Raw genomic sequence first — 13089 nt, forward strand, 5'->3', positions numbered from 1 at the left:
AATTACCTTCCTCCATAAAGAAAACATTACACTAAACACTACAGGCAAATATTAGCCTACAGCAATGTGAAACAATACCTAATTTCTTACAAAAAAGTAAAGAGAAAGCTGCAGCTGGCACAATTCTGAAGTGATTGGTGCATGTTGCCACAGGAAGCAGAACCTACTGAAGTGGTTCCTAACAAGTGCTATGTAGAAACTAAGAGAGCTTCCCTTTGATAAGCAGGGACTCTTTTGCTGAGGATTGGCTAACGGGATGTTTCAAAGCCAACTTTTCTACAGCTGTCTGGGACAGTTAGGCCTGTTTCAGATACTATCACAAGATAGTGAGGTTTAAATAAAACCAGAATGCACATAGACTGTTAAAATTCTTACTTTGCTTTGCTCCTGCTCTAAAAAGGACAATAGCTTGTTTTTCCAGAGGCTGACTCACTGCTGCTGGTCTTACAAGCCCAGAAGGAAAGAATCACAAGTACTGAACCCAGTTGGTCCCTTGAGATAAACATAGGCTGCATCTGTAGTGACCAAGAAAGGTAAACTGAATGACAGGCCTATGTTTTCTCTACCTGAAAGTAAATATATGAGACTGCAATTCATTCAGAAAGGAGAAAAAAGGAAAATAAAAATAAAGGAGGGGGGAAGGGGAAGCAAGTCCTGCAACATGACAGCAGTTATACCAAACATAGGGAAAAGTAATTCCTTCACCAAAGAACTAACATTACAGCATTCCAAAAGTCTTTACTCACTTTTCTCTGCATCACTACTATTACTGCCATTTTTTTCAGTTGGCAAATCATGAAACTTTACAGGAACATATAAAGGTTCACTCTGCAATGAATCAGTATAAGTAAAAATACAGTTAAGCAGGATATTTAAATTTTAACCAGTAGAATTTATTTAGCAAATTAGAAAAACTACATAAAGAAAAGTTGGTGAATAGTAAGAGAACCAGACTTAAAGAGGGTCTGCACACAGTGGATAGACTTGTCACAATTCATGCATACAATATATGTAAAACAGAGTACTAAAAGACAACTGTGCTCTTTTTGGTGTATCCTCATAAGCACAAAACTTATGGCCAGAAAACACACCTACTGATCTAAAATTACAAAGTAAGTTATCAATATCACAGATAATTCATTAGCTATAGCTTCTGTCCAAATTATAAACTAGAAACATGAAATACATATGTACAAACATGAACATTTCATGTAGAAACATAAACATATGTACAATAATTAATGTACTCATTTTCTTCCCATGATCCTAAACCCCTTATTTTCTTCCCTAGACATAAATATCAAAAAACTTCAGGAAATATCTGCCACATATAAGGTACTTAGAAGCATTTCAAGTAATTAAAACTTCTGCTAACAAGACAAGTTTTAAGCTATTTGTTTAGATTAAATTAATAAACTGTATGCAAAAGTGAAGTCATGAAAAAGATCTGGTATCTGGATTTTCATTCGGCTTGTTTAGGACAAGAGCTCTGGCGGATGTTTAAATTAATGCAGAATTGCCCAAGTTTCTAGAGTCACATGATCTTAATGAATTGAGAAGGTCAAGAAGATTTTACTTTTAAATACAGATAGATAAAGTTAAAAATCCCTGAAAAATTAAATTAAGAATACATTTGAAAAAATGTCACTTCAAGTAATTCTGTACAAAATATCCATACAGTAATTTGCAATACTCAATTGCTTTCCCCACTCTATTACAGAGATGGTACTGAGTTGAATATGTAAAGGTTTCATCTGTACAAGATAATATTTCTTAGACAAACTACTGCACAAACATTCAAGTGCTTTATTGAGCTGAGAATCTGTATTTCTTGTAGTAAGCAATACCATTACTTGCAGTACTTATTAGTAGCATATAAGTATTTAAGTTACAAATCCCCTTTGACAAAACCAATTACGCTTAAAACTGCCATATTTTATAAACAGTAAGTCAAGATAGTTGTGCCATGGTATTGTAAAGCATTGACTTTCATAAATTAAGGGACTTACCAGAGAACTGTTCACAGTGGTATCTGTTGTACAAGCAGCAAAATAACCTTCAGCATCTGCAAACTAATTACAGAAATTTTAATGTAATAAACTACCAAGGCAAAGTTATTAGCAACTAAAGTTTTTGAAGATAAGGTTTTTTATTACTTTTTTCATAATTCTGTCACAATTCCCTCTCTCCTCTCAGCCCTCCTCCCCAGTACCAAGAGGGCTTACAAGTTCAGTAAATAATTTCAGTACTTCCTCATACCTCTTGAGCCCCACTGAATTCAACTACCCAGGTATGAACACAGGATGAGGCTCTTAGATACAGAAAACCTGCAAAATTCAGTCTTAGGGACACAATACCCACTAAATGACTGTGCATCTATTAACAACAAGCTGCTTCTTTCTTCATTTCACAGAGGCAAAGTTCCTTTCCCTCCTCCTTTCTGCAGCTTACCAAACCCTGACCTGCATATTCCCTGACCTGCAGCTTGCTGTTCTACCATGATGGTATCAAACCAATTAAACAAAGCCTCTAATGTGGAAGAGAATTAAAAGTAAGGTGTGAGTGTTTATTCAAGCAATCATTGAAATAGAACCATATAAATGGGGGGGTTTTCCAGACTAATAAACACAAGACACTTTAAAGGTACTTGCAATAATTACAGAGTTGAATATTTAACTACACCCCTTGAGGGGGAAGGAATTTTCTAAAAGTACTTTGCAGTCCTGTCTGCACTGTTCTTTTGAAAAGGAAAAATAATGGGATTCCAGTAGCAGTGTCACGAATGCCACACACAACATGTGACAGACTGGACACTCTTACTCATTACATTCCAGTTCATATTTCATTACTGTCAGCAAAGAAACTAAGTTCTGTTTATTCCTAAATTATCTTATGAAGATTCTGAACAGCATCAAGTCTAACACACACCATATTACACACAAACACTCAGTATTAAAGGCTGATCTAGCAAAAATTATATCAAGATATTAGCCAACTTTAAACACTCTATATGGTTAACTCAAAAAATATTTTAAAAAAATATTTTTTTTAGCTATTCTTTTGTTTTGTCTTTCCCTTTAAGAAAAAAAAATCAGATAAAAGTCATGTAAACACTTTAAATATGTTATGCCTACAACTGTCACTATCAGTGAAGTCTAACATAACCAGAAAATTTTAATACAGTTTCTTTCACACTAGCTATTTTCCATAAAGACATGTTGATTAACAGCATGTTCTTGGATCACATTTTCTATTTTTTTTAATGTGAGATTAGTATCAGGCCAAATGCCTTACTGTTTCCTGTGTGCTGCTGTTCAGCATCTCGAAACACTGGCACAGAACAACTGCTCTTCCCAGCATCTCTTGGAAAAAAACCCAGTATTTCTGTTATATAAAAATTTTAGGTTCTAGCACAAACTATGCCTAACTCTGGAATGGACATCAGAAGGTCACTCATGCATAAAAGATATAAAAAACAGTATTAAAACAACAAAGACAATTCTACCATCCTTACTAAACATAACTTTAAAACCCTCAAAACAATCAGCAAACAGTTCATAGTTGTGCCAGAGACAAAAAGAGTTGGTGCTAAAAATCAGTACAAAGTTCAAGGTCTGATTCCATTGATTTACAGATGTGGGGGGAGTTAAAGGGAACCAAGAGCCAACAGTGAGCTCCATAAACTCTTGTTAAGAGGAATTATCCTCTGCAATTGCCCAGGATACAAAACCAGGCTGCAGAGACCAATGGTCTGGCCCTGCAGAGCATTTCTTACAACTCCTGACACATCTCATACTGCTTTTCCTTGCCTCTCATCCTTTCACATGATAACTGTTATGGCTGCCACGTCTCCTGTGGCATGATTCAATTGGTATCTCAAATATGTAACCTCTTCTCCAGTCTCTATTTTGAGGGTTTTTTTCCTGTACAAACTTAGACAAATATCACAACATCTGCAGAGTTATAATACTTACAAAAGCTGCATGCCTTCCACGAAACCCACGAGTACACTGCTGCCTCCATGGCTTCCACACAATAAATCCCAAGAGGTATAGAACAAACATGGATGTTTTTGCAAATGTACTGAAAAAGGGTTTGTTGTACCTTGTAAAAACATACTGTGGAAAGAAAATAATTGCAGTATCCAAAATTACCAAATAGGTAAGAATTCACAAAATGAATGAGCAGATGTAAATATACAGTCCAGAATAGTCTGGTTCCCAAAATAAGAGAGTTTACTTTGGCTAAATAACATTTCAGTGTCAAGAGTGACTCCATCTTATTCCAATAAGTGCTTTATTAATATCACATGATAAGCACAAACATCTGTATATGCTCAGTTTCAAAACTGATATAGAACATAACTTAATGACAGTTCAGAAAACTGAATTTAGGAATTTATTAGAAATTCAATTTCCATTTCCAGAGCTAAAGCTCTGTTTTAAGTTCTAAAACTTAACATTAAATAAATACCACAACAGTTTCAATATGGTTAATATATGAACTAGGTGAAATTACAGGGTTTAAACTCCATGACCTGAGTCCTTTCATCCTGGACTTCTGGATGCTCTGAACTACAATTCACCACGTCACTCAGCCTGACATGTTACAGCTCATTCACTAATTTTTGGGAACCATACAGGCATTATTCTAATCGATATGGCAATAACAAAATTAACTCCCTGATTACAGTACACAGTTATGAGTTTATGCTGTCTAATTTCAAAGCCATCAATAACACCTCCTGTCTCAAAAGTAACTGGCACTGAGTTGAACTTATCTCTAAGTTTTAGTGGACTCAGGCTGGTGAAACACCAAGTGTTTGATAACCACGTTTCTGCTGCATCTTTCTCATTTATTTTTCCCTTTAAAATGTGTGGAACAGTACTTACAGAAGTGAGCTCTGAAGAGGCCACCCAGATCACATCAACCAGGAGGAGAATGACGATTCCTAGGGCCATTCGCCTGCGCTGAGCAGATGAACTGCTCTGGGAGCTCATCCGGTTCATGATAAAAACCCACACCATTTGGAACCTGGGCAAGAAGGACACAAACAAACCACAAAAGGTTACAGTGACACAGAAAAATAAACACTGCGGGCAACTGTTTCATTTATGCCAACAGGACCTAATATGCAAGGACACACATGATTGTGTTGTTAAAAAGCAGATCTTTGACAGATCTGTCAGGAAATTTTCAGAGATATTAGGGACAATTAGAAAGTATAGCTCAACTTCGCAAAAATGTATCAACTGCTTTAGCAATGAAGTAAGCAAAAAGTAGGTAAAACTTTTTGGAATTTATACTACAAGTCCTGCAAAATTTTAAACCACTATATTTTGGTTTGTTCAGATATCTGACAGTATAAATTAAATTGACATGTTGTGACAGATGTTAGAAATGTGTTTAAACTTAGAGGCATTCAACAAATATTTCAGAAGACATAGGAAAACATTTGGGTAAATTATAAACACAACAAGAGGTGATTCAAGAAACAAACAATAATTAATTGTAAACTTTAAAAAGTAGACTACACATGCAGTTGTTTGAATTAAAAAATATATATTGCTATTTGGTAATTTATTAATATAGGCATGAACCAATTCTAGTGAAAATCTATCAAAAATCCATTAATGCTACTACAAGGGAATTCAGATTTGTGACAGCTGCCCATTGGATGGCCTAAATTTATGGAAGGCCTAAATTTAGGAAAACTTTCAATTATATTACTAAAAAGCTTCAAACATAAATGACAGAGACTGATGATTCATTCCTGTACTAGAATCTTTTACAAACTCTCTAATGAATGTCAGTCAGACATGTACAATTATTTCTATCATTAGCATTCACTTATTTATATAATTGCATATATTTTAAGACTTATATATTATACAGTTATATATACTTTAAGAACCAATTTATTAAGAGTTCATTAAGTACACATTGTATAGCATACCATAACCTCAAACAGTATCTATGTATCAACATACAAATACTTGTTTTCTTTTCATGATTTACAAATTATTTATGCAAGAGACAGTGCAACAGTGTCCTGAGTGAGTAAGGTACCTTACTTTTTTCCAGAGTAGCCTGTTCCACAGATTAAGGATTTAAATGCCCAGATATGCACAAGCACATCACAGCACTGTTTTCTGCTTTGACTCAAATCTCTATGCAGTCTCTGCCATGTTCAAACCTTGACATTTTTTCCACCATTTCTTAAAGAGCTTCTTTCAAAAGAAAAATTAACAAGCAGAGTTCCTGAAGTATAATTATACCACTAAATCTGTGCTGATATATTCCATGTGTGGGCATCAGTTCTGGATAATTACTCTGTTTTTTCTGATAAAATGGTGGGACTGACAAAAGAAAGCAGAAATCTGTACGTAGAGAGAGGCAAAGTTATCAAAGACTCAGCAAGGAATTAGAGTTCCTACTTGATACAGAATAAAGGAGAAAATATTTGTTCTCAAAGAGAGAGAAAATAAATGTATTAGCTTAAATTTGAGGAAACGAACATAAAGGTTTTCAAGCTTGAAAGCTTATAAAGGTTTTTTCAGCTTTTAGGAATAGGTTTAATAGATACTACATATTATACTCTACAAACTTTGCCTTCATTTTATTATGACTAACAGCCTACAAGCTGATGACATGAAGTTATATTATATATAGCCTAAAAATTGCTCCTGTGTTTGCATAATATGGAGCTAATGTGGAAGCTGGGCATAGAAGAGCTCCAAACAAGCTGGAAGGAAGAAATCTCATTCCTGTCAGGCTATAGCACAACACATGGACAGTGGGAAAGTATCCTAGAAATAGAAAGCACAGCACCCTTCCACCCGCAGTTTGTGCTGCAGGCAGGAGGGGAGAGGTGCCTGGGGAGACAGGAGGGAATGGCAGCAGCCTGATCAACCGGACATCTCCACATCAGCTGCTCCCTCACACCTACAGCTCTGCTGTTCTCACCACAGGCTGCTTCAAAGCACACTCTGTGAACAGAGATGGTGCACAGATAACATTCACATTCTGCAATTGTTTAATCTTGTACTCAGCTTCGGCTTGAACAAATCCCTTGCTTTAAAATCCTTCAACAGGAGTGAAGTAAAGGATGATGAAACATCCAGCAATTCTTAGATAAGATGTTACACATAAAGTTATTCACAGTCTATGTACATTTTACACCATTTCTTCTGTACCTTTGATAAGTAGATGTTAAAATTCTAAATAAAGAGCCAGTAATTATGCCTTGGAAGTTGAAATTTTTTATATGTTGCAGTCAGAGCAGCTATTATTTTCTCATCTGACTACCAAGTATCTGTTTAACATTCCTGTAGCCTAATATAGCCTTTGCTTGATCCTTCCCTAACAAGGCAAAAAGCTTATCAAGGAAAGGTGACTACAAAGTGCAGCATGATCACCTTTAGTTGACTAAAAAAGTTACCAAGCAGCAATATTAAAATGCCTGTAAAGTTCAGGAGAAATTCAAAAACCTACTGAAACCTAAATACTACGTTTTAGGACATAATTAAAACTCTGTAAAACATCACACATGATGCAAAAATGCAAAGACAGATTGAAACTACTATTTTGAGAAGTTTTAGACAGACACATTAACAGTATTCATGAACTTGCAATGAAATACAACTCCACACTTCTGTGTTTGGCTTCTGTACATTGAGGGTAATATGCTCTGATAGAAATGAGCACACAAGAACAAGACTTTTCTCATATTACCTTCCACAATAACTGTAAAAAAGAAACAAAAGTGGTGACTAACAAACTTCACGCTTCATGTCAAAGTGAAGATAGTCTCCTAAAAAAAACCCAAAAAAATAGCAAAGTGTGAAACATCATATGCATAGGTATATTAAGCATTTATCTCTGCAAAATACTGTCTGAAATTTCAAGTTCCACAAGTGTCTTCTGCAGCTCAAATCCTTAGTGTTGGGGACATACAGATCTAGAACCTTAAGAATTGGTCTGCATCGTAAATGCAAGCAGGGCAGCCCTGAACAGCAAGAGAATAGGATCCTTACCTGCCTTTGATATTACAAAGAACACAATTTCTTCCTTATTCATTGACTAGAGTAGTTTCACCTGAAGAACAAGAATCTGATGATGTTCTGATTTTCTAAGCTTTGCAGAGAAAGGCACTATTTCCTAAGTGTACATTCCTAAGCAAAGAATTTAAACATTAGAACTGGGAAGGTAATGGAAGAACATATAGGCTTGTTGACCTTCAAATAATCTCAGAAGATAAGGTACCTCCATGTTATGTCTTGTGAAATCCCAGTATCTTTCCTTAAATGGATCCAGCATTATTATTGTATTAATACAAAACATCATCTTACATGAAACGTTTTTTAAAATTTTTAAACTCAGATCCTCTAAACACATTCAATAAAATCTACTTTAAAACTTATCTAGAAAAAGAAACATTATACAAAACAGAGCTGTAAGTTTTATTATCTAGAAGTGCTAGAATTTTTATTATTAATGTGAAATGTTGCTGAGCTCTGTTTTAGGGACATCCCGAATCAATCAGGAGTCATACACTATGCTAAGGAGTCTCAAATTAGTGTCCCAAACAGAAGTATCAGCAAGGGCAGACTTAAATGCTTACCCAAAATTAGCTTTTGATCACCTGTCAAGCATGGCTGAGAGTTTATCAACTGTTAACAGGAAGCAATAGCTAAATTCATGCTTTTCACCTATTAGATTAAGAGGTAACTCACAAAGAGGGACCCCACAAGCCTACAGTTCAGCCCCCACTGAACTCCACATTTACACACAGCAAGTTCCACTGTTTACCAAATGATCATAACTGCTTAAAATAAACCAACAAACTGGAAGATGCATTTTTTAAGACAAAAGCATCTGATTATCCGTCTTCTATTCCACACTGACAACGCTCACTGTAGATCCTGAACCAAGGTCATTAGTCATAAAATCACAGAATATTTCGAGTTGGAAGGGACCCACAAAGATCATAAAGTCCAACTCCTAAGTGGATGGCCCAGGGTCTGAAGCCACAAGCTTGGCATTATTATTGCAGGGCTTTATCCTTACAGAACATTTAATTAATCAAGTGCAAGAAGTTATGATAAATTTAAGCCAACAGAAGACAGAGACTGCAATAAAAATTACAGTTTAAAAGTAAATATCATATTCTACTCTATTAATAGAGCTGAAACTTTAACATATTTGTCCTTTGCTTCCATTATTAGGAAATAATATACTTTCCACATTGTGTAACTTTAAACACACCAGCTCAAATCTGACATTTAAAGGAATATTCATTTAAAAGGTATTTCCTAATATCATTATAATTTTCAGCAAACAGCACTGAGATGTTTTAAAGTCTCCTTTTTTTATTTATTTACCATTCCAGCTGTCTAAGAGTTGGCGCTGTCATCTTGCAGAACCATTTTTCAGCCAATTACATGAAGATCTTCTGAAAAATAAACATCAAAGATTTTCTTGTCATGACACTGTACTTTGATTTTAAAAGGCTGCAGTAACCTAGATCATGTAAGAAGAGTCACCACTTCAATTTATGACATGAAAAAGATATAAAAAGCAGCCTCACTGTGTAGTCTACATGCTCACACAGCTGACTGCACTAAAGCCAACAGGCTAAGCAGCCTGTCCAACTCTCCTCTTCTGAACATGCAACAAGCAGCTTCTGAGGGCAGGAAATAAATCTGCACCAGTGATACTTTATGTGCAATCTTATTTGAACAGCATCAAATGCTTCTTTGTGCAGATTATTTCCACATTAAAAGCTTCACCCAAGAAGAGAAAGTCACATGAAATTCACAAACTTGTCCTGCACTGACAGGGAAGAGAACATTATAGGCCAAAGAATTGCCAAATCACTGCAAAACAGAAGTACTGCTGTTCTGGCTGTTCCAGAAGGAAAACACACAGCCTGTCTCTCCCCTCCACCACCAAAAAAATAGAAAAATGGACATAACAAGAATGCCAAAAGACACAGAACAGCATCTCAGTCACAATGGTGCAAGCAAGTCAACTGGAAATTCTTCCTTGTATTTACTCAAGAGTATTTCATATACAATTTGAAAGACAACATATCAAGATAAGGCTTGCAAGCAAAATAAATGGGTTTAGTTTTTCCAGTTATACCAGCTGCACCAACAATACAAGTTCTGGGATACAACCTCCTCCCCCTTTTAACATGTTGTCATCAGGTGATTCTTGTTTCACATTGCTTTTGAGATAAGAGAAACAGAGACACTGCTTTCACTTTAACCAGAAAAAAAAAAAACCAACCTGGAAGTAAAATTATTTACCTTTACACGTCAAAATCTGTAAGCATACATCAAAGCAATATTAATCTAACACAATTCTGATGTCCAATCCAAAGGGTACCATGTGATGAGAGCAAAGGCAAGAATATTCAAAAGAGATGGAAAAGTGAACCTTGTGCAACATGACTATTACATTCACTGCAGCCCTGTCATTTTCACTCAAAGAAAGTTTCCTGTAGGACCTTTGAAGCAAAAGATCCAAAAAAGCAAGCAGGTTGTCCATGCCAGTACAGAGTTCTGCAAGTAGAGATCATTGCTCCCATCTACATAGAAGTTACACAAGACCAAAGTTGGCATAGAAAGCACATTAATTTTATTATGAAAATAGGCAAATTTAGCTTAATCAAAAATATGCTTTAGGAATCTGGTGGTATGTAACAGTCATGCTATCAAACTGTCATGGCACAGCTGGATCTGGGTATTTAAGGAATTAAAAAAACCCCATGAATATTTGAATGTTTTCACAAATTAAAGCCTCCTATTCAGCACTTACTCAAAATTCATGAAACAATGCTTCAAACAGATTTTCCCACATAGCACCAGTAGTGCAGAGTATTAATCTGTTTTATACTTCAGAGTCCTGACCAGCTACCAGCCTATCCAAGCACACAGTTCTCAGTAATTCCTGCAGCACCCCCAGCAAGGCTGTGACCCTGCTGGACTTTAAGTCTGACTGCAATGAGTTAGAAACACCCAAGTTTCAGGTCTGCAGAGTGAAAGCTGACAAGCAGAAGAAACACTGACCTCGTTATTCTTGTCCAGCAACACTAGGAGAAAAAACTCCCATGTCAAGCTGCCAAGGCCTCTCTAAGCTTCACCACATATAGAGCAATCTCTCAGCCACCAGTAGCTCCACGTTTAACATCAGCTAAGGATTACAAATGACATCCATTTCACATGCTGCAGATCTAATCTTGTCTAGCGCAAGGACTAAACATATCGTGCTTTGTCACAGGATATACATACACAGATCCCTGATAAGAAGCAGCAGGGCAGCTTTCAGAGAGACACCCCGGCAGCTGAAAGCTGAGCCTGGAGCCTTCCAGGCAAGGTAGAAATGGGTGAAATCACCGCACTCAGAGTGAAGGGGGGGTCTCCTTCCTGCCGACAGATATCTTCGGGGAAAAGTAGCAGGAACAATGAGAAGAAAGTGAGTATGTCTTCTAAATGCACTCAGAGAAAAGTGGATGCCTAAGGAAAAAGTTAAATGGCTCCAGCCCTGGGGACCTCGGGGGAGAAAGAATGAGTGTGCTGCACTTGCACCTAGAACACTGGGAACTGCAAGGGGAAAGGAAAGGGAGCCGCAGCCCAAGCAGGGGAAGCACATACCCCTCACACCCCCAGCGAGGCAGGACAGCGGTGCCAGCTCAGAATCACTGAATCAATTAGGTTGGAAAAGAGCTCTGAGATCATCGAATCCAACCCATGACCAAACACCACCCTGTCAACCAAACCATGGCACAGTCTCTTCTTAAACATCTCCAGGGACGGCAACTCCACCACCTCCCTGGGCAGCCCAGACCATTGTTTAATCACTCCTTCTGTAAAGAAATTCTTGCAAATGTCCATCCTGAATCTCCCCTGGCGCAGCTTAACACTGTGTCCTCTTGTCCTGTCAGTGCTGCCGGGGAGCTCGAACCCACCTGGCTCCTGCCAGGGAGTTGTGGAGAGCAATAAGGTCTCCCCAAAGCCTCCTTTACTCCAGGCTAAACTCCGTCAGCTCCCTCAGACACTGAGGCTTAAAGGACTTGTGCTCCACACCCTTCAGCAGCTCCGCTGCCCTTCTCCGGCCACGCTCCAGTGCCTGCATGTCTTTCCTGCAGCGAGCGCCCAGAACAGGACACGGCACCCGAGGCGTGGCCTCGCCAGTGCCGAGCTCCGGGGCACAATCACTTCCCGCACTGCTGCCGCTGCTACGGGCTCGCTCCGGGACAGCGGAACCCCTGCACACACCCCGGCCCGGCCAGGGGAGCTCGCCGGAGGAGGGGAGCGGAGAGCGCGTTCCCCACACGGCTGTCACGGGCGGACGGGGCCGAGGGGCGGCGGGACACGGGGCACTCGCATACCCCCGGCCCGGGCGGGCACGGCACCCCTCCCGCGCGAAGGGACAAAGTTCCCTCCCGAGCCCGGCCCCGCTCAGCCCTGCGGGGCCTCTCGCCCGCGGTATCGCCGGCAGCGGTGGAACCCGCCCGTTCCCGGCCCCGCTCCCGTTCCCGGTACCTGAGGCCGCGCCGGGCCCGGCGCCCCCCGCGCTCCGTCCGGCGGCGGCACCGCCCGCCCGCGCCGGACACCCGCAATCCATCCCCGAGCCCGCGAGCGACCGCCCCGCCCGCCCCGCCTGCGGCCCGGCCCCATCGACCCGCTCGGCCAGCAGCTCCACAGCCCTGTCCTGCCGCCCGCCCCCCGCCCGGCTGCGGGAGGGGCAGCGGGGGAGACATCGCTGTCCGCGCCACAGTTCCCATTCCCTTCCATATCCCTATCCCCGCCACAGTCACCATCCCCGTCCATATCCCTGTCCCCACCACAGTCCCCATCCCCGTCCATACCCCTGTCCCCACCACTATCACCATTACCATCCCCATCCCCTTTCCGATCCCTATCCCCGTCCCCATTGCCATCACCGACCCCATTCCTATCAGCGTTCCTTTCACCGCACCCATCCCCATCTCCATCCCAGGCCAAATCACTGTCCCCTTCCTGGTCGGCATCCTCATCCCTATCCCCATCTCCATCCCCGTTCCCGTCCCGTCTGCAGCCC

The 13089-nt window shown here is 39.7% G+C and overlaps 1 protein-coding gene across 3 annotated transcripts in view; it reads right to left on the bottom strand.

Annotated features, from left to right (window-relative positions):
• The window catches only part of SLC35F5 (solute carrier family 35 member F5), a 29433-nt gene extending 16799 nt beyond the window's left edge, over positions 1 to 12634 (bottom strand). The window contains exons 1-8 of one of the 3 annotated variants that reach the window (XM_058839527.1): positions 11298 to 11442; positions 11076 to 11199; positions 9384 to 9454; positions 7735 to 7813; positions 4893 to 5034; positions 3975 to 4118; positions 2010 to 2072; positions 747 to 828 (exon numbers count right to left, since the gene is read on the bottom strand). In XM_058839527.1, the coding sequence (XP_058695510.1) occupies positions 747 to 828; positions 2010 to 2072; positions 3975 to 4118; positions 4893 to 5027 (424 nt within the window). In that variant the 5' untranslated portion in view covers positions 5028 to 5034; positions 7735 to 7813; positions 9384 to 9454; positions 11076 to 11199; positions 11298 to 11442. Of the gene's footprint in view, positions 1 to 746; positions 829 to 2009; positions 2073 to 3974; positions 4119 to 4892; positions 5035 to 7734; positions 7814 to 9383; positions 9455 to 11075; positions 11200 to 11297; positions 11443 to 11974; positions 12530 to 12551 lie in introns of those variants that run through there. The other 2 variants (XM_058839526.1, XM_058839528.1) reach the window with 2 other exon arrangements.
• Between the last annotated feature and the right edge of the window lie 455 nt (positions 12635 to 13089).

The sequence above is a fragment of the Poecile atricapillus genome, chromosome 5 (genome assembly GCF_030490865.1).
Source record: "Poecile atricapillus isolate bPoeAtr1 chromosome 5, bPoeAtr1.hap1, whole genome shotgun sequence".
In the NCBI taxonomy this organism is placed as follows: domain Eukaryota; kingdom Metazoa; phylum Chordata; class Aves; order Passeriformes; family Paridae; genus Poecile; species Poecile atricapillus.